General features: G+C 32.7%; 2 protein-coding genes across 2 annotated transcripts in view; both read right to left on the bottom strand.

Annotated features, from left to right (window-relative positions):
* The window catches only part of p47 (NSFL1 cofactor p47), a 42,145-nt gene that overhangs the window by 3,428 nt on the left and 16,636 nt on the right, over positions 1–22,081 (bottom strand). Inside the window, exons 2-4 of the mRNA XM_066296188.1 lie at positions 3,117–3,295; positions 388–674; positions 165–317 (exon numbers count right to left, since the gene is read on the bottom strand). Of these exons, the coding sequence (XP_066152285.1) occupies positions 165–317; positions 388–674; positions 3,117–3,218 (542 nt within the window). The 5' untranslated portion in view covers positions 3,219–3,295. The remainder of the gene's footprint in view (positions 1–164; positions 318–387; positions 675–3,116; positions 3,296–22,081) is intronic.
* LOC136346716 (heat shock factor protein-like) lies at positions 10,513–12,000 on the bottom strand. The gene is made up of 2 exons (XM_066296082.1): positions 11,931–12,000; positions 10,513–11,880 (listed from the first exon to the last, which is right to left on the bottom strand). The coding sequence occupies exon 2, from the start codon at positions 11,816–11,818 to the stop codon at positions 10,673–10,675; it is 1,146 nt and encodes a 381-aa protein (XP_066152179.1). The 5' UTR covers positions 11,819–11,880; positions 11,931–12,000; the 3' UTR covers positions 10,513–10,672.

Raw genomic sequence — 22,081 nt, 5'->3', positions numbered from 1 at the left:
CCAAATAATTTTTGATATTTTCACTACATAACTCATCTACATAGATTGTAGATATAGTATATATTCCCTATTTCACTAAATTTGTGCCTAATGCCAATTCCTAAATCCCCGTGCCAAACCTCCTTATGTCACATACAGATTCTTCAATGTATATCTCCACTAACCTTAAGGTAACTTCTTGAGGAGGTGACGGTTCTCGTACCCCAGGAACCACCTCAGAGGTACCATCATCTTGCCCCAACTTATACCCTGTACCCTTAAAATGACTACTTAAACCAGAAGTACTGCAGCCAGGTTCTAATACTTCTACACCATGTCTAAATAAAATAATTGTTAATATTTAGTAAACTTTGATGACTGAAGAACAATTTATTAATAAATACTTACTGTTGGACCGACTTAAACATATCAGCAACAATATCCCTTTTTTTGGGTGGCCCTAGAACTTGCTGACCGCTATGCTCGGACCCACCAGCATAATAGGCCTGGCCTTCTTCTTCTTCATCACTTGAAGTCGTCAAAGTATCGATAGTGGCAAAGTTTGAAGATTTCTTGGGTTTTGGTTTAACAGGAGTTACCACTGGACTTGGTGTTTCTGGTGGTTGTACTGAAGAATCTTCGATGACTTCAACGTCGTCATCGCCATCGTTCTCATAATATCTCGACATTGCAATCTGTTAAGAAAGAGTTTATGTTACTACAGCCATTCAATTCTGTATTTTCAGACCTACCAGAAAATTTTTAGATTTTGTAATACTGATTGTGTTTTAATATGCAAGTATTGGTCCCCCTCTGGAGAATTTAACGTATTTATGGATTTGATGAACGTTCTTTTACATTCCATTTGTTCTTTAGATAGACTGATGACAGTCTGTAAACAATTTAGTATTGGTGTTCACGTAAATAATTACTCTGTTATAATGATTGTCTAACTATAGAACTCGCATAGGCTTACAATTTATTTTGAAGCACAAATTAGGATCACGCCTTGTTCTTCGATTCAAATAGACAAAATTTTTCCATTTTCATGATAGTACCATCATATGTAATATATAACCACCTTTTGTCAGTGTATTATGAGTAATTTTGAAAAGTTCTAAGAGATCTGTATAAGACAATACTTGTTGATACAAAAAATCATTTTGTAAACGACAATATATTATTACATTTAAAGAGTATCAGATGCATGGCTACAAACTATTAAGGATATATCTCAATATTTTTCATTAGGCTGATATTACAATTGCTTAACAAGTTCTCATCTAATTTAGATGAAATAATTGTAAAAATTCTTAAGTATGATGACCACTAGAAGGTATAATAAATGAGTTTTTATTACTGGATTATTTTCAGATAATTTTAAAATTGTTAAGATTGTTCCTGTTTTCAAGAAGGATCAATCACCCACATCAGGCAACTGTAGACTTATGTCTCTACTGTCAGCATTTTTTAAATTATATAACAATCTTGAATTTTGTAAAGTGCATCCTCCTTTTATTCAACTTAGGTACCAGGTTTCAAAAATTAATCAAGCTATCCACTCTTCATATGGGTCAATGTATTTCCAGGCTTTTGACTAATATGTTAAGTTTGTGGGAATGCACTGTGCCTTGTCAAAATCCTTTAACATCATATGTTATGACCTGCTAATTAAAAAAATAAAAAATTATATATAGGGAGATATTTGTTTGCTACTTATATACATATACTGATCATATATGTATATAAGAAAGAAAATAAGCAATCTATGCTTTATATAACATATGAGTATCACATTTGGCTTGCAAAGTTCCAATAATAATAGGATGTACTATAGAGACAGATGAGATGCGCCGTGTTATTTATTCAGAGTAAAACTCATAAGAAATTTATTTTGGGGATAGACATACATATATTCTTTCAACTTTAGGTTGTGCACCTAGATTCCCACTTGGAGTACAAAACTCACTGTTAATACACAATACCAAAATTCAATAGCAACTGTGCATTTCTAGAAACTTAACATGCCTAGAATAGTAATATTTTATTTGCCTTCTGTGTAGCCCATTATTAGAAATTGCATATTTTTTAGAACTATTTGTTTATGTATCAATGGTGTTTACTCCCAGAAATATCTTTTTTAAGCACTACTAAAAATGTCTTCAGGGATTAACTTGAAGGATTGGGGAATTATTTGAGACTTTGAAGATTCTTGTAGGTCTCTCTAGTTTTTAGTATTGGTCATATTTATTAACAAGAATTTGAACTTATTCCCATACAACTTTGAGAATTACTCTGGTAACGGACTCTTATGAACAATAAAGATATTTATTATGTTGCTTGTGCATATCAATGTAAAAAAAAAAGATCCGAGTCAGAATGTTTGCTGAAAGGAGGTTATCATAGTTTTAACAAAAAATGTTTTTGTTCACATTTAATTGATATTTCAATAATTTCATTGTAAATATAATAATAGATTGTCAGAGTAATAATGGCTTTCATTTAGGACATCATAAAAAAGCACTGTGGTAATGTAAAAACTGCTATAAAGTGTAGTTTATGTATTCAATATTCATGTAATTTGAGGTAGCGACTGTTGAGGCATTGGTTAATGTTGGTAAATATTATTCATATCACATTATGGGCCTTATATTATGACAATGCTTTCCTAAAAAATTGTCGCTTCCCTGTTAAATGAATTTGGTTTGAGAGGAGAGTTATCAGAATGTTAAAAAAGCATTGATACACAGTGAATTAGGGCTGCTATTTGCTGTAATCTTTTCTACCACCTATTTAAGGAGAAAATAGAAGTCTCATAGCTAAATATACAATACTCAGTGGAATGATCATTCATAAATAGATGACAGTTGTTGTATTACCCCACCACCTTCTTCAGAGACTGAAACTTTATTGCTGAATGAGTTTATTCTAACCAGAAGTTAAAAGGGGGATCAGAAAATATAAATGTAAAGTGAATCAGAACTATTTGCTGTTCATTATTCAACGAGTAGCTTGAGGATACAATAAAAAGTTTAGTTAGTAAACCTACAATGCTGGATACAGTGGTTCTTCAAAAGTAGGTGTATTGGAAAATTCCGGAAAAACGGAAAACTTTTCGTATATCAAACGCAACTAACCTCTACGTCCCAAGCAGCAGATTCCAGGAAGAATTTTGCTCGATCGGAATTTGAACCAGTAATTGCAGTGAACTGCTGAATTTTCTCATCTTGATCGCTCATTTTAAGGTATTTATTATTTGCAGTTTCTCACTCAAATTCAAATTAAATAGAATAGAAATGATTATTAATTTTTAATTCTCATTGATTTCGTCCACGTGACGTCATAGAATGGCATTTGGCGTGTCTAAAGGAAAAACATAACCTATATAGAGTTCTTATGCATTCATCTGTGAATTCAAGTAAACGTTGGGAAATTCAGTGCGAAGTACATAGATTGGCACAGTAGTCAGAAATCGAAACGGTAAACAGCTGAAATTATTCCTAGAAAGTGGAGACGTGCAAGTAATAACAACAAAAGAGTCTACACACCTGGCAAGCGTGGGGACGAACGACTTCTTGCATATCATACCGGTTAGGGATCTTGGTATGGAAGTAAAGATGGAGACCCTACACGAAGGATCCTCAAATCACGATCGAATTCGGGTTTCACTAGGAAACGAATCACCGGCAGAAGACAATACTGAATTTAGGACAAATTGGAATCAATTCACAACATCACAAAGAGACCTATCAGTCATAAACAAAAGAGAAAATGTAGTTGAAATTGAGGAGGCCATTTCAATACTGGAGGGAGATGTAAGTGAGAATCCAAGGATAAAGAACTACATAGAGAAAATTCCAGACGAAACCAAACTCTTAATTCGACAAAGGAGACAAGCCAAAAAAAAGGCATCTAGAACAAATGCTCCAGCTGACAAAAATGCTCTAAATAGGCTAAATAGGAGGGTCAAGGCGGCCCTCCGAGAAGCCAGAGAAGAACAGTAGAAGGAGTAAGTGGAATGCCTTGATCCACAGGAGAGGAACATGTGGATAATGCTCAAGGCAAAGAAAACAAAAAACCAATTCTTCCGATCCATGGAGAATGAGGAAACATGTATACTTCCAAAAATAAAGCAGAAGCCTTTGATGACAGCATAGAAAAGCACTTTTGTAAAAATGAAATTGAGGATGGCCCAGGAGTCTGGGAGGAAGAAGTTGACAAACAAGTTTGATACATAAAAAAACATGGAGAATCCAGAAATCGACAGGTATGCAACACCTGATGAAAAAAAATATATACACCACCTAAAAGTAAGAAAAGCATCAGGATATGATCAAACTCATTATTGTAAACCAGCAACCAACAAGGAAACATTGTATAAAGAAAGAAATATTCAAGACAGAAGAGGGCAAAAGAAAAAGTGCGAGCATAAACTTTGGGAATGGACTTGAAAATATCTTCAAACACAGGAGCTTTTACTTAATAAAACCCTACACAGGATGATCATATGAGCTCCAGTACTGTCTTACTAACAAGATTTTTTTTTGTCTCTGAGGTCATGTTCACAAAAAAAATCTGGAAAATCAAGTCTTATGTAGTTATTTTATAGATTTTGTTTTTAATTTTATTGTTTATTGTATTTATATTTAAAGGAAAATGTAATAGGAATATGGCTACAAAAAATAGTAGAAATTTTACAGATATAATTTTATGTATCTTTAAACAATACAATCGTCAAGAATGGAAGTAGGTAAATGACCACTATAACAAAATGATTTCATGCTGTAAGAAGCCATTTTATATGAAAACATTATTTTAATGAAAATTATCCACAGATATATTTATTCCATCCTTATTTACAATACTTCCTAACCGATTATCTATGAGACTACACACACTCTGAAGAAATATCACTCACATAACAAAGATATTCTAATATCCATACCTATATTTTTAGTGGACATACAATCATTGATTAGTGATTTAAGAATTTTAATTATATGCAGATGGACAAATCTCTTCCTCATAATTAATAGTCTTACCATAACAAAACAAGGTAAAAATTCAACCGGGCAAAACATCGGCCTCAAAATTATTCTTTAATATTTCGTGGCAAAACCACGAGCTTTTATTACTGCTTAGTATCTGCGAGGCATTAATTCAATTAGACGATGAATCAATTCATTAAGTAACGTACCCCAGATATTATTTACGGCATTAAACAGATCATCTCGATTGCCAAATTTTTGCCCGCGCAATTCCTTTTTAACCGCTTCCTAGAGGTGCTCAATAGAGTTCAGGTCCGGGGATTGCGCTGGCCAGCGAAGGCACGAAATACCGTTATTGCCAATCCACGTTTTCACTACTTTAGCTGTATGTTTGGGGTCGTTGTCGTGGATAAATAGCCATTCATTTGGCATATTATGCGTTGCATGAGTAAACATTGCCCCTTCCAAAATTTCACAATACTGAATTTGGTTTATCGTTTCGATTATTCGATGCAAAGGACCAACACTGTACCATGAAAAACAACTCTACACCATAATATTGCCACTGCCAAACTTCACTGTAGGTGTGGTGTACTTTGAGTTATACCTTTCATTTTTTGGTCAACGAACGTCCATCGTTGTTGCAAAGATTAAATTTGGATTCATTAGACCAAAGGACTTTTTTCCAGTCCGCCACCGTCCACTCAATATGCTCATGCGCAAATTTAAGCTTTGCCGCAATTTTTTTTTTTGATATCCATGGCTTTTTCGCCGGTTGCCTTCCATAAAGGCCGCTTTCGCACAAACGGCGTTAAATTGTGCGGGAAGAAACGTGCGCTACTCCAACTTCACTTCGAATAGCAGATGCCGAAAGACGCGGATTGTTCTTGGACGTGAGCACAATCTTTCCATCGGTTCTGAAATGAAAATCTTTTAGCTTCTTTCACCAAAACCTAATTGTAGTAATCCTGATGCAAGAAATAATGATAATAAGCGTACAACTATCATCGGTTTTTCGAGGTCTTTCTCTTTTGTTTACTTCCTTCGGGTGTTTTACACGGCAATAAATTCGTGAAATGTTACGGAGCATTTTAATACGATTTCCGATAGCTTCCATCGTCAATCCTTTCTCATCTCGCAGACGCACAATTAAACTCTGTACACGATAGTCAACTTGCGGGGGAGCCATAATTTGCTTTACACACTTAGAACAACACAAAGTATATCTTTCAAAGGCCTGTATCCCGATAATTATTTGATATATTGTGTCATTTTAGTTCTTAAATTAGAAAGACAATATCAAAGTCTGAATCCACAAAATTTGAGCAAAATCGATTTTTTGGATTTGAATTTATTGAAGAATATGTGAAATTGCAGCACAATGATGCATCGCATTGATCTATGAACACGCCGATAATGTTAGAGTTTGCACGTGAGCCATGGGAACCTACGTGTTATAACCTGTTTTTGCTGATACAACTAGAAAGATTTAGCTAGGAATCATTATAGTTTTCATCGAGATTCAGAAAAGTTTTAATATATGTATGTAAGTTCAGTAATGTTGTGTAAAGGCCAACATACCCCCCTTGCAGTACATAAACTCGTAATTTCGAACCGCGATAAAAGTTTATGGGGTTGTCAAATAGCGAAATTATTAAATGTGAGATAAATCACCGTTTATGTAATCATACGTCGCTCCAAAACGGAAAATCGCATCCAATCAATTCCTCAGAAAGGTCAACTGAGAAAGTTGTTTGAAGTCGATAAACGGTGAATTAAGAGGGAAATAGAAAAAAATCCAAAAATAAATACACCTAAATTAGCTACTGAGTTATCACAGAGGAAAGAAGTGACAATTTCAGCTGTAACTGTTCGTAGGGCGATAAAAGGGATGGGGTACTTTTCGCGTACTGCTTGACGGAAACCCTACATTAGTTCAGTGAATAAGGAAAAGCGGCTAAATTTTGCAATAAAACATCAGTTTGAGTCTGAAACTTTTTGGCATGATGTGATTTTTACTGCTGAGTCCAAGTTTAAGCTGTTTGGAAGTTATGGGAAAGTAAAAATATGGTACAAACCCAATACAGCACTAAACAGCAAAAACTTGACCGCATCAGTGAAACATGATGGTGGTAACATCAAAGTCTGGGGATGTTTTGCAGCGAGTGGCGTAGGTGTATCGCACTTTATTACAGGGAATATGGATGCTGCAATTTACATTGATATTCTGAAAAAGAATCTACGACCCTGTGCAGAAAAATTAGGAATTTGGACAGTTTCCGGTTTTACCAGGATAATGATCCCAAGCATAAAGCTTACCGTACGGAAGAATGGCTCTTATACAACTGCCTAAAAGTAATCGAAACGCCACCCCAGTCCTCAGACCTTAATCCAATTAAGCACCTGTGGGAATATTTGGACAAGAAAGTCCATGAGAAGCTGGTGTCAAACTTGAAAGAACTGCAAGAGAATTTAAAAAAGGAATGGGAAAAAACACCACTTGGTTATTTGGAAAAGTTAGTTTCTTCTATGCCACGAAGTTTGAAAGCAGTCATAGACGCTAAAGGTGGTCACACCAAGTATTAAATACACCATTACTAAGCATCCAGAAGCATATTTTCCAGCACTTCTGAAGTGTTCAAAGATTAATGTAACATTTATATTTGTATGTTTTGAGTTCTTGTTGACCAAGACTGTTTTTAAGTTATTCATTCCGAGTTTTTGTGTTATATTTATGTTAATAAGATTCCTAATTTTAATAAAAAAATAATATATCTATAATAAATATTCCTTTTCTCTTCTTTCTGTATAAATTTACTACAAACGTAAGTGTTCAAAGATTAACGTCACTCACTGTACCAACAAAATAACCTAAACATAACCTAAAAACATTTTAAAATATTGACACAAACAAAATGAAACATCTGACTTGGATTTGGGGTCGATGTTTTGTCCGGTCGAATTTTTACCTTGTTTTGTTTAAATAAGATTGGTACGTTATGAATAAAAGTTATGCAAATGCAAAATTGTATATTTTATAAAGCTTTAAATTCTCTACGAAATTATGTATTTCACTTGTTTGAATGGTTAGTAATAAGCTTGCAATGTTTCCATAAAGAAAGTTTATGAATTTGTTGCTGATGTTTTGTCCGCAACTGTATAGGATCATTTAGGTTTTGTGCTAGCTATTGTATTATGAATGGTGCGTGATATCTATAATTTATTTTCACACATGCATAATTAAAATTCAATGTATCCAGGATACTTGAAAAACAATCTATGTCATAAAATATCGAAAAGAGGCACATATTTATGCAGTTAATCAGAATTTCTGTAAGATCTTTGCGCCTCATTATTGTATTTATTAATGTTTCAGCTTTAATCAGCATCTGTAAACTTCACTGGCTTATTTGTGGAAATAAGTTATTTAAATACAGCAAGTACTCTGAAATAAGCTAATCATGTTATTATTTCCTTATAGAGTACATAATTATCACCATAAATATTGTTATCTGAAAATCTTAGGCAATACTTTTGAACAGTGCTTAGAAAGGCTCATCAAAATGATATATTGTTACGGTGTTAATTTCCCCTAAGAGTAGATCAATATTATAATACAAGTATGCCTTAGACATCTTCCATTATTAAAATGTATTATTAAATTTGTTTCAATAATTATTTTCACGATAATGGTATTAAAAATAAATGGTGAAAATAAATTTATTTTCATCCGGACATTCAGCTGATGGCGATTTAACAGACGGTGCGCCACATGTGGCCAGTCTTTTTTGTCTCATATTGTAATATATTAATGTCATCAAAAACTATTCAAATACAACAAAAAAATCAATAAAATAAATAGAGGGACTATAAGCTTTTATTAAAATATAATATGTAGCCCTTTAAAGCCCACGTTTCATATTTATTTCAACTTTGCATTTAATATATTCATATGCACACACACACACACACACACACACACACACACATATACAGGGTGTCCTCGAATTACGTGGCCAAAATAATACCGCAGATTGTTTGAGTGAAAATAAGTCGATTTAACTAAACTTCCCTCAGTCCAAAAGTTGATAATTATGGAGCTACAGGGTGTTAAAGTTGAAAAAAAAAATCACATTTTCTTTAATAGAAGAATCTTTCGATTTCTTTGAGTTAATTTCACGAAATTTCATATTTGAGGGTGTTTTAGGATACGAAATTCAAATTTATTAACGATTTAGTTGTTTCTTCTAGGGGGCGCCACAAGCGACCATTAGGACACATTTAAATCTCTGTAACTTTTTCGTTATTTTGGTATTTAAAAACCTTGTTCCCTACCTTTTATACTTAGAAAAGGTATACTTTATTGACGTCGCTAGAAGCAACGGTTTTGGAGAAAAACGCATAATTCTAATGCGCTGCATATTTGCGTTGGCGCTTTTAAGTAAATAACTCAGTTGGCTATGTTTTTAATTGACATTTTAACACTTGAATTTGTTTCTCAAATGTCAGTTTTTTTATTTAGCCCTCAGTTTTTCTTGTCAGTTTCGCTTCTTGTTCCTGTAAATATCCATAAGTATGGCCAATAAATTCACTTATTCTGAAATGGTGGATATGCTGTTAGTTTATGGACTTTGCCGTTGTAATAGTCAAAATAACTTATTGTTATACCTTTACTAATAATTATTTTTGAAAAACTTAATTTTTTTTAACGGAAAATCATTTTAAGGTAATTTGCATGCATCATCAGGCTTAGATGCATTTTTCTCCAAAATCGTTGCTTCTAGCGACGTCAATAAAGTATACCTTTTCTAAGTATAAAAGGTAGGGAAAAAGGTTTTTAAATGCCAAAATAATATACACCGTGGCACGAAAAAGTTACAGAGATTTAAATGTGTCCTAATGGTCGCTTGTGGCGCCCCCTAGAAGAAACAACTAAATCGTTAATAAATTTGAATTTCGTATCCTAAAACACCCTCAAATATGAAATTTCGTGAAATTAACTCAAAGAAATCGAAAGATATTAAAGAAAATGTGATTTTTTTTTTCAACTTTAACACCCTGTAGCTCCATAATTATCAACTTTTGGACTGAGGGAAGTTTAGTTAAATTGACTTATTTTCACTCAAACAATCTGCGGTATTATTTTGGCCACGTAATTCGAGGACACCCTGTATATATATATATATATATATATGATATTACAATCTCATAGAATATGATGCTGTATGTCAACTTTTGTAATAAAATTTGAATGTTTATTATAAATAACTCTTGTGATTGAATCAACATTAATATATTTATACCGATAATAAGTGGATATTTTCAATTAATAATATTTCATATTAAGTAAGTGGCAGCATCGCTAAGAGTGCGATCAGCAGTCGTTTTTCCTTCTACTTTTGATTTTTTTAAATTTATACTTGAGATAAAACAAAAACCACAATTTCAGATGCACATTTCACATATTTCAGAGTACAGATTCTATCCCTTCAATCTTTTTTGAATTAATATTAATAAGGAAATATTGATAAAATAAAAAAATCCGTTTCACAACTAAATTTAATTCTCTGTACAAAAAAGTTTTTGAGACTATACCAAGAGCATTTGGTTAGTAAATACGCAAGTAAGGTGACCTACTTACAATTACATTATCTTAGCAATTAAAACTATACATATTTAAAGTCTTAAATTCGCCTTCTTAGTCTTTAATATTGCCAAGCATCTGTCAAATCCAGTAATATCTTTTTGGTTCTGAACTCTTCCAAAGAAGACCCTGGTAAGATCTCAGAAACTGATTTATCACTAAGTAGAAGTGGTAAAATAGGAGATTCCATTAAAATATTGAGAAATTTTGAGGTTTTACATATCATCTGATCTTGTTTACTTTGTTTTAATTTAAGCCTAGCCAATTCTGTCCACACAACAGCATTTCCTTTTTGCATAGTAGATAGTTTCAAGCTTGCTCTCTTTTGTTTATGATTAATCCCTTTTACAGTATGTTTAACTTTGGCAAAAATATGAGGACTTATATAAATAGTTTCATCTCTCTTAGTGGTGCGTTGTATTTTCTGTACCAGATGAAATTTGTCCTTTTGAAAGTAAGGATGATACCATTTTATGTAATCTTTATAGGACCGTGATTGATTGGAACATTTGATGGAATAATGCCTAATCATTTTAAAACCATATACCTTCATTTGACGGTAAAAGCTTTGCAAGGTACATTTCCTTGACAGCTTTTCCAAAACAAACTTCTGGTGAAATTTATGTCCCATCATTTTTGTAATAATACTGTTGCCAGCTGAATTCCAAGAGATCAAATGATGCATCATTGGGTCATTTATTGCAGTCCACATTATTTTCAGAAATCTTGGCAATTTACAATACTTCTGTTTTAAGGAAGGTGCTATTTTTTTTTTCCTGCAATTGATTTTCTTTTCCACTATTAACTTCCCTAGTAGATCAACCCTGTCTCTTTGGAAATAAGGACTAAACCAATGTTGCTGAGTTGTAGACTCAGATGGATGTGCAGATTGCATAGCAGGATTGTAATGTCTTTGAAAACCATACACATACATTTGACGATGAAAGCTCCTATAGCTGCAATTCTTTGAATATATTTGCCTAATGAATTTTTCCTCAAAGTCTCTGGTGTTATTGATTATAAAACTACTATCTGCAGTGTTCCAGGAGATAAAATGCTGCATTTTGGGGTCGTTTATTGCTGTCCATAATATTTCTATTAATTTTGGTAAATTTGGCAATTTACCATCCCGTTCAATTACGGACATTATGTCGATTGGTCTATCAATTATGGGAAAAAGAAGTGGTTTTTTTTCTTTATTGCACATTTATTTTTATGTCAACTTTCGATGAAATTTTACTTGCTAAAATAGGGCATTTCTTATAATACCTGTAATAAAGAATTTAGGGCAAAATAATGAATCAAAAAAGTAAACGAACGCATAATCTCGCAAAACTGGCCAAACCTCAAGCCACACAATATTTATGCTTTTTAGCAGTTTTGTTTAGGTTAGACAACATCGATACTGAAAATGTCAGAATAGAGCGTTCGCACCTCGAGAGTGTGGAAGCAATTGCGGAAATTTGGCAACGTGATACAGAACGTTAATTATTTTCTTAATTCAATTAAAAATCAAAATGAAATTTAAGAGCTTTCTGAAGGCTTTAATTAATTTATAGAGTGTTTAACACTCCAGAACTCGAAATATAAGTGGACGCATGTTAGAATCTTACAAAACAATTTGAAACCCGTTTAGTAAAGAGATAGCTAGCTTTTACCAGGTTAATAATTTTTTTTTGCGGAAAGTGAAGCTACATTAGGAAGGTATAACAATAAAATTCAAAACTACATGAGAAAGGGCAAATATATTAGCTTTACGAAGAGGATAATGAATAATACTATAAACTTTGTAATTTATATATACTATAAAACGTTGCACTTTGACAGTTTTCATTTCCAGTATATTTTCCTAGTGACGCAAAGAGTCAAATTATAAGTTAACTTTAACTTCAGGCTAGTTTCTATAGAAACCAAGAATCTTACCGACATCCAAGTTCTACTGCAAAGTTTCTGTGACAATTAACTTGCTTTTAAAATTAACGATAAATTGATAGTTTAGTCTTAATGGTCGCTTTTTCAACTTCCTGGTGACTTTAAAGAGATAATTTCCATGGCGCTAAAGAACCTTTCCACTCACTTATCCTCATTGTTTCAATTGAACTTGCAGACACTACTGAACATTACAAATTAGTTTAATTTCTTTAAATGACAGTAATCTTGATAATGGTTTGCTTTTCACTCTTTGGTAATTGTTTATGTATATCGTGGGTATATTGTTTAAAATTATACAGCAGGTATTCTCTCATTCTTACCTCCAAAAAAAGTCTATAGGTATATAATTTTTTCCTGAAGCAATAAATCATACAATAAGAATATTAAACTGCACTACTCAACCGTATCAATAATTAAATATTGATAAAAATAAAAAAGGCTGTTCTACCAGTCAATTAATTTATTTCTTTATAAAAAAATTCTTAGCTTACCTACTGACTATGGGTATAATACCTCTTTACTTTTAAATAATATAAATTATCTATAAACCTCACTTAAAAACTGAAAACATAAATTGTTTAAGTCTTAATGCATTCTAGCAACATTGGAGTTGCCTAAGAGATACTGGTTGTTAGTACATTTCCAAAGACTACTCTTACAATATCTTGGAAACTGATCTTCCAGCAAACAGACTGGGTAGAATAGGAGATTCCAATAAGACATTAAGGAATTTTGCAGTTTTACAGATCATCTGATGTTGTTTATTTTGTTGTAATTTAAGCCTAGCCAATTCTGTCCACACAGCAGCATTTCCCCTTTTCATAGTTAATAATTTCAAATTTGTACTCTTCTGCCTGCGACGAATCCTTTTTATATTGCGTTTAATGTTAGCTGAAACACATTGATTCACTTGAAATGTCTTAATTTCATTAGTTCGTTGAATTTTCCAAACTAGATCTGGTCTGTCTTTTTGGAAAAATGGATTATACCAGTATATCTGACGCAAGTCAGGATCAGATTGATCTGGTGATTGAGTGGAAATATTCATACACTTTTGAAAACCATATACATTCATTTGGCGGCAAAAGCTCTCCAAGGTACATTTTCTTGATATTTTTTCAGAAACAAATTTCTGATGAAATTGGGGTCCCATCTTTTTGGTTATAACACTGTCACCAGTTAAATTCCAGGAGATCAAATGATGCATTTTTGGGTCATTTATTGCATTCCACAATGCTTGCAGAAATTTTGGCAATTGGATACGCTTCACAGGTAGTAAGGGCAGTATATTTTTATTATTGCTCCTGACATTGATATTTGGAATGGATTTCTTTTTTATCACTTTCTCTAATAGCTCAGGTCTGCCTTTTTGGAAGTAGGGATGAAACCAGTGTTTTAGGGTTGTAGGTTCAGATGGATTTGGCAACTGCATGAAAAACTCCAAAGGACCTTCAGCTTCAGAACGCTTTTGAAAACCAAACATATTCATTTGACGATAAAAGCTTGTGCAGCTGCAATTTTTTGAATATTTTTCTCTAATAAAATTCGTTTCAAAGTTATTTTCATGAATGATAAAACTTTTGTTATCAGTATGCCATGAGATGAATTGTTGCATTGTAGGATCATTTATTGCAGTCCACAGCACTTTTATCAATTTATGTAAATTTAAGGGCAAATTACGATCTTGCTCGAGTAGCGACATAATGTTGAATTGTCTTCTAATTTCAAAAAGAAGCGTATTTGTTTTACTTGTTTTCCTATTGCACATTTGTTTCAACTTCAATCATATTTTGACTTTAGTGACTTAAACATGATTTTAAAATAAGGTCTAATATAAAATATAATTTACTATTAGTAGGTGAAATAAGATTCCCATTACATTTTCACAAGCGACAACAAAGTAAATAATAAGAACCAAGTATATGCATGATACAGAAACAAAATTGATTCAAAATAAAAAACCATAACACAAATGCGAAACATAACCACACAAATTATGACATGACATATGTCACTAGTCGTGTTTTTAACCAAGTTCTTCCCAATGGTTTAGATGGAACCTGAACTACCCAATCTTATTTTATAATAATATACTAAACAGGGTGTCCCAATAAGAATCGTCATTAGACATTTTGGGAAAAGTATAAATAGTAATCTTACGAAAATTTAGTGGTTTCGTAAGAATATTGCGGTGACCTTATCTAAAATATCTTCATTAACGTCACACTTCCTATTGTACCGAAAGTGTGAGTTGAGCAGTAGAAACGTATGTCGCAAAATTAAGAATATTGATTTAAATGGTAAACTTCAATCTAATGCTTCAGATCCAGGAAAGCTTTTTTTTAATTTTGTTCCTCGCTTAAGAATCCAGTGTATAGGTGAACAGAACTCCCAGTAAATTTTGTTTACATTACTTTCAAAAGATTATCTACTTTTCTTCTCATGAAGCTTGTTCCTTGCAGAAATGTTTGACTTTTCAATGTTTACTTCTCTGTTATTCTACTAAAAAAATAAACAGGCCTATTGACTATCAATTTCAGGTTTACTTTATTGTTACGTAGCTTTTAAAAAACTTTTTTTTAATTGTTGATTAATACTATCCCGCACGAAGATACCTAATTTATAATTATTATTCTGTCATTATCTGAGACAAGTTTTTGTCATAGGAGGACAAAGTTAATTGCATTGGGCATTTAACTGCAGGCTTTATATCAAGCTAAATAATAGAAAATGATACAAATTGCTACAATTATTATAGGAGATCTCAATTTTAAATACAATGTTGTTATCTGATTCTTATTATTTCCGCAAATTAAGCTAATAATTCAATGCCAATTTTAACTGCATTTAACATGAAATCCAACCTAATACAATTAGCTATAATAATTTGCTCGTATAAAGATCTATATGTCATACATATACATTATAATATGCGTCATGATTTTAAAGCACATTATTATGACCCGAACATTAAGTTGCCAGTTGTGAGGGTCATAAATATTTCGTATCAGAGACGTATGTATACAGGGTGTCCAACGAATATAGGCCACTATCCGTATCTTGGAAAATATGACTAGGAAAAAATTTAAACTTGAGCACCACACTAAAGTGGAGGTGATTTTGAATTGGATTGATTAAAAATATTTTAATGAAAATACCACTTCCGGTTATACCGGAAATGAATGTCAACTCGCTTATTTTAAATGAAATACCATATATATTAAAACACACTTCGATTCTGTGGAAAATTATGAATATTTTTCGTGTATAGTGTTCTATACCTAATTTTTACGGTTTGCCAGATATTTAGAATTTCCCAAAAAAAATTAGAGTTTCAGTCATGAATGTATTTTTAAATGATTCGAAAATGGCTAAGTATTTTGCAATGAAATTCTGCACTATTGTACAAAATGCTTTATAGTCTTTGGATCAATGAATTAAATCAAGTTTTTTTATAAAGGGTATTCAAAAAGAGAGTCCAAAATTATCATTCAAGAATTGTAAAAAATTCAATTTTTTTAAATAAGAACTTCCTATTTTTTTAACGAATACATATTTAACACCAAAAATTAGTACTATTCAATTCAATTGTCTATATTTAAATCTAACCGTCTCATTTTATAAAAAAAAACACTTCTCAACGTTCAGTATTTAACAATTTTTTTAAATAATGTGTAGAGTTACTAGATAGCGCAACAATCGTCAACAGTAGGCTTCTTTTTTCTGTAAGATGCTTTGACAGATCCGTTCGTTTTAAAGTGATCTATTATACGTTTGAGGAGTTTTCGTGATGGCTTCAGTTTTTCTGGATATCGAATACCCAATGTATGACATGTTCTGGTTAATATTTATAACATTTACCATAAATAATAAACATATTGAGATAACCGTTTGAATAATTTACGAGTGCCGCCATACTTAAATTCTGACGAGCAGCGCCGCCTATAACTCTAGACGTTATTTAAAGTAGATTGTTAGGTATTGAACATTGAAAAGTGTGTTTTTTTATAAAATGAGAACGGTTAGATTTAGATATAGACAATTGAATTGAAAGTAGTACTTATTTTTGGTGTTAAATATGTATTTGTTGAAAAAATAAGGGATTCTTATTTAAAAAAAATGAGTTTTTTACAATTCTTGAACGATCATTTTGGATTCTCTTTTTGAATACCCTGTATGAAAAAAACTTGATTTAACTCACTGATCCCAAGACTGTAAAGCATTTTGTACAATAGCGGAGAATTTCATTGTAAAATTCTTAGCCATTTTCGAACCATTAGAAAATACATCCATGGCTGAAACTCTAATTTGTTTTTTGGAAAATTCTAAATATCTTGAAAACCGTAAAAATTAGGTATAGAACACTATACACGAAAAATAGTCATAATGTTCCACAGAATCGAAATTTGTTACAATATATAGGGTGTTCCATTTAAAATAAGCGAGTTGACATTCATTTCCGGTATAACCGGAAGTGGTATTTTCATTATAATATTTTTAATCAATAGATCACCTCCACATTAGTATATTGTTAAAGTTTCAACTCTTTCCTAGCCATAGTTTCCAAGATATGGATTGTGGCCCATATTCGTTGGACACCCTGTATAGATATTATCAGTTCAAGGGAAAATATAGGAAACGTGCCAGTGAGAGAAGAACCGCATAATGTTTAATATACCTCTGACGAAGATCAAGAAAGTGGGTTGCGAGGCCAGCGGTTTTTCGCGGATGGAGTCAGTTCACTGTTACCAGATGTTTCCCCGTCAGAGAACTTTTACTAATAGAAGTTCTAGTGATAGATTATTCTTTTTTTAAATTTATTTACATTGCTGCTTTTTACTCTGATGATTAAAAACAAATTCATCGCCGGGAAGGTAGCGGAATCATACTAATCTCAACATTGAAATGGAGACGGCGGCTGGATTAACTTCGCCTACATCAGTTTCTAGTCTTGCAATCAACTTCATTGGTTTTTGTCGGAGGCATATTAAACTTCATGCGATCTTATCTTACTTGCATGATCTTTATGTTTCAATTTGAACTGATGATACTTGTATCCGATTTTTTCCACTAGTAGATTTTGTAAAATTACAACAAACATGTTTAAATTACGCATAAATTAAATTTAAAACACAAAAAAATAATGAACTTAAATCATAACGTCAAAGATGGCATTTTATTTGATATTCGTTTTCATGGCAACCATAAACAAAAAAGCAAGGAATGATGACGACACTGTGATTGGTTCGATCTACAGGGTGTCTCTAAAAGGTCTGTACAAAATTCTACCACAGATTTTTGAGGTCAAAACATGACGATTTAACCAAATTTACCTTAGTCCAAAAGTGGACGGTTTTCGAAATACAGGGCGTCAAAGTGAAAACAAAAAAAAGCAAAAAAATTCATTTCTTGGTTGGTAATGCTGCTATCTACACAAAATGTCGTATCGGGCAGTTTTTGGGGATAAGAAATCAGAATCCGTTTACGTTTTCGATGCACAATGTAGAGGGCGTTGTCAGCGCTCGATGAACCCTCTTTAAAAGGGCATAACTTTTTCATCAACCGGTATAAAATTTATTTATGACTAAACTTGTGTTTTCCTACATTTTTTAAGGAAAAAAGGTCTCTTGTTAAAAATCTCTACGAGGCTTCCTTCTTGAGATATTTGAAGCTTAAAGTTCGCTGCATGTCTTGAACAATAATTTTAATGTACTACATATCTATTCTTACAGTTGGATCGAAAGAAATCAAAACTTAAAAACAGGTTACAAATTACTAGAAAACATAGATACCAAACATAAACACGAAAAAATTATACTTTTAGTAGATGTTCGAAATGACCACCATTGACTTGCATACAAAAATTAATCCGACGCAAGAAATTAAAATGTACTCTATTCTTCAATTCTTCGTCGTTCTTTAAAATGTTTACTGCATTTTGAATTCGTCCCCATAGTTCCTCTTCACTATTTATGGCAGTGAAGTATACCATGGACTTTGGAGTCCCCCATAAATAATAATCCATCGGAGTTAAATCCGGTGAGCGCGGTGGCCATGGTACCGGAGCATCATTTCCTCTACCTATCCATCTTCGTGGGTACTGTTGATTTAAATAGTTGCGCACATTTATAGTAAAATGTGGCGGAGCACCGTCGTGCATAAACCACATATCTTGCCGAAGTTGTAAAGGAAGATCTTTCAATAATTCTGGGGTTGTATTTTGAATATGTTCCAAATAACTTTCACCACTTAATCGGGGCGGCAAAATGACAGGACCAATAATAAAATTGTCAATTATTCCTGTCCACACATTAATCTTAAATTCATGTTGACGATGTACCACTTTCGTAGCATGCGGATTCTCATCAGCATAAACATGTTCATTGTGTAAATTAGTAATTCCACTTCTCGAAAAACAAGCTTCATCCGTAAATAAAATATTAGTAATAAAATTTATGTTGTATTCTCTCTGCTCATGGATAAATCGGCAGAAGACCAGTCGTAGGTTAAGATCCGGAGGCAAAAGGTCTTGTACCTGTTAGATATGGTATGGATAAAGCAGTTGTTCAAATAAAGTTCTATTAATAACATCTTTCGATACTCCTATTTCTAAACCTAAGCGTCTGGTGCTTAATTTTGGATTTTCAGTGACTCGGTCTAAAATCTCTTCTTCAATTTCAGGAACCCTTGTTCTACGTTCCCGTCCATAATTAGCAGTTACAGGAATAAAGCTGCCGGTTTCGCGAAGTGGTCTCTCGATGGCACCAAATGTTTGGTGGTTTGGTATGCGTCGATTTGGAAACCTTTCGTTGCACACCCAAACACTTTCGCGACCATTTCCTTGCCAAAATCCATAAACTAATAACATATCTGTCATTTCTACATTTGTGTAAACTTCGGCCATTTTAAAAATTGAACTTGCACAAAATTTGAAAATTTACACACAACTTTGAAGCGCCTTTAATAATCCACAACACCTATACTACTCATAATAGGTACGAGTAGGTCCAATTTCATTTAAGCAGAATAAGTAACAAAAAATTGTTATGCACAAATAAAAACATGAAAATTTAAATAAAAGGATAAGAATTGAAGACTATTTTTAAGTTTTGATTTTTTTCGACCAACTGTAAGAATATATACAGGGTGGCGCAATAGTGTAACAAAGTACCATATCTTCCTTATTCTACAAAATAAAAAAAACTGTTCGTGTAAAAGTTATACGTGAACATACAGCCTACATTTTAAAAATATTTTTTATCATATAGGGTGTTGCATAAAGACAGGTCAAAATATTTATTCATTTTATTTAACGAAACCCCCTATATATTATTGTATATTTGGGTTCCTCGTAAAATTCTCTCCATGGTAGGATAATTAGTTTTAAATTAAATTGGAACGTTGTCTGCTTATGTCGACAAATGTTTAAATTTGAAGCAAAACATGGTTCCATAACATGCGCTATAACTTTGAAAGCACGTTAATTATTTTAACAAAAATTGACACAACAGAAGACAAAGGGATGCTCAAGTGCCTTGTTCAACGAATAAGTCGGTTTCTTATTCAGAATACTTGCTACAGGCCCTGCAACTTGAGAATATTCAAATTCATTTTTCTTGGAATTTTTAAATGGGACACCCTGTATTTACGAATCCTATATTGTAGAGATTTGAATCCTCTTCAACTTTTGTTAAGGTAACATTATACGCATTCCCTTTAGTTTTGGTGGAATTCTCATTTCTTTAATACATTTGCAAATAAAACATGCTATGTCTATTAATTGTTTAATTTAAATTTATTAATATTATACACTGTGTAATATAGACATTTACCTAATTAAATGTTCAAAGTGTCTGCCATATTCTTGAATGCAAAGTTCAAGACGTCTCTCAAAAGCATCACTTAAATTTCGACACATTTCAACAGATATACTGCGAAAACAATTTCTAATTCGAATTTTCATGTCTTCTCTTGTAGTCGGAGGTATTTTATAAACTTGTTCTTTAACAAATCCCCATATTGAAAAATCCATTTTCGTCAAATCTGGTGATCTAGGCGGCCAAGCGGTAGGTCCTCCCCTTCCAATCCAACGATTGTGGTATGTTGCAGTTAAAAAATTGATGATTGGCCTTGTATGATGGACCGGGGCCCCATCATGAAGAAACTACATTTCCTGTGAAAATTCAATTGTTTTTTGAGCAAAGAGGCCAGGCAGATGATTCTGTAAAAAGTCCAAATACACTTCTCCTGTTAATCTTTGCTCAAAAAAGTATGAACCTAGTAGCACATTCCTCAACCAAAGCATACCCTTAGCTTTGGCCTGATGGGCCATGTGGTCTGGCACCCAGATGGTATTCTCCGAATAAGTATTAGAGGTAGCATGTTTCATTTGCAAACGTATTAAAGAAATGAGAATTCCACCAAAACTAAAGGGAATGCGTATAATGTTACCTTAACAAAAGTTGAAGAGGATTCAAATCTCTACAATATAGGATTCGTAAATACAGGGTGTCCCATTTAAAAATTCCAAGAAAAATGAATTTGAATATTCTCAAGTTGCAGGGCCTGTAGAAAGTATTCTGAATAAGAAACCGACTTATTCGTTGAACAAGGCACTTGAGCATCCCTTTGTCTTCTGTTGTGTCAATTTTTGTTAAAATAATTAACGTGCTTTCAAAGTTATAGCGCATGTTATGGAACCATGTTTTGCTTCAAATTTAAACATTTGTCGACATAAGCAGACAACGTTCCAATTTAATTTAAAACTAATTATCCTACCATGGAGAGAATTTTACGAGGAATCCAAATATACAATAATATATAGGGGGTTCCGTTAAATAAAATGAATAAATATTTTGACCTGTCTTTATGCAACACCCTATATGATAAAAAATATTTTTTAAATGTAGGCTGTATGTTCACGTATAACTTTTATACGAACAGTTTTTTTTATTTTGTAGAATAAGGAAGATATGGTACTTTGTCACACTATTGCGCCACCCTGTATGTAGTACATTAAAATTATTGTTCAAGACATGCAGCGAACTTTAAGCTTCAAATATCTCAAGAAGGAAGCCTCGTAGAGATTTTTAACAAGAGACCTTTTTTCCTTAAAAAATGTAGGAAAACACAAGTTTAGTCATAAATAAATTTTATACCGGTTGATGAAAAAGTTATGCCCTTTTAAAGAGGGTTCATCGAGCGCTGACAACGCCCTCTACATTGTGCATCGAAAACGTAAACGGATTCTGATTTCTTATCCCCAAAAACTGCCCGATACGACATTTTGTGTAGATAGCAGCATTACCAACCAAGAAATGAATTTTTTTGCTTTTTTTTGTTTTCACTTTGACGCCCTGTATTTCGAAAACCGTCCACTTTTGGACTAAGGTAAATTTGGTTAAATCGTCATGTTTTGACCTCAAAAATCTGTGGTAGAATTTTGTACAGACCTTTTAGAGACACCATGTATAGGTAAATAATGAACTATACGGGTGTCATTATTGACCTGTTACTCTAGTGTTTAAAAAATGATGAG

The sequence above is a fragment of the Euwallacea fornicatus genome, chromosome 24 (assembly GCF_040115645.1).
Source record: "Euwallacea fornicatus isolate EFF26 chromosome 24, ASM4011564v1, whole genome shotgun sequence".
NCBI lineage: Eukaryota > Metazoa > Arthropoda > Insecta > Coleoptera > Curculionidae > Euwallacea > Euwallacea fornicatus.
The sequence above is the reverse complement of the archived record's forward strand: the minus strand, read 5'-3'. Positions and strand labels throughout refer to the sequence as shown.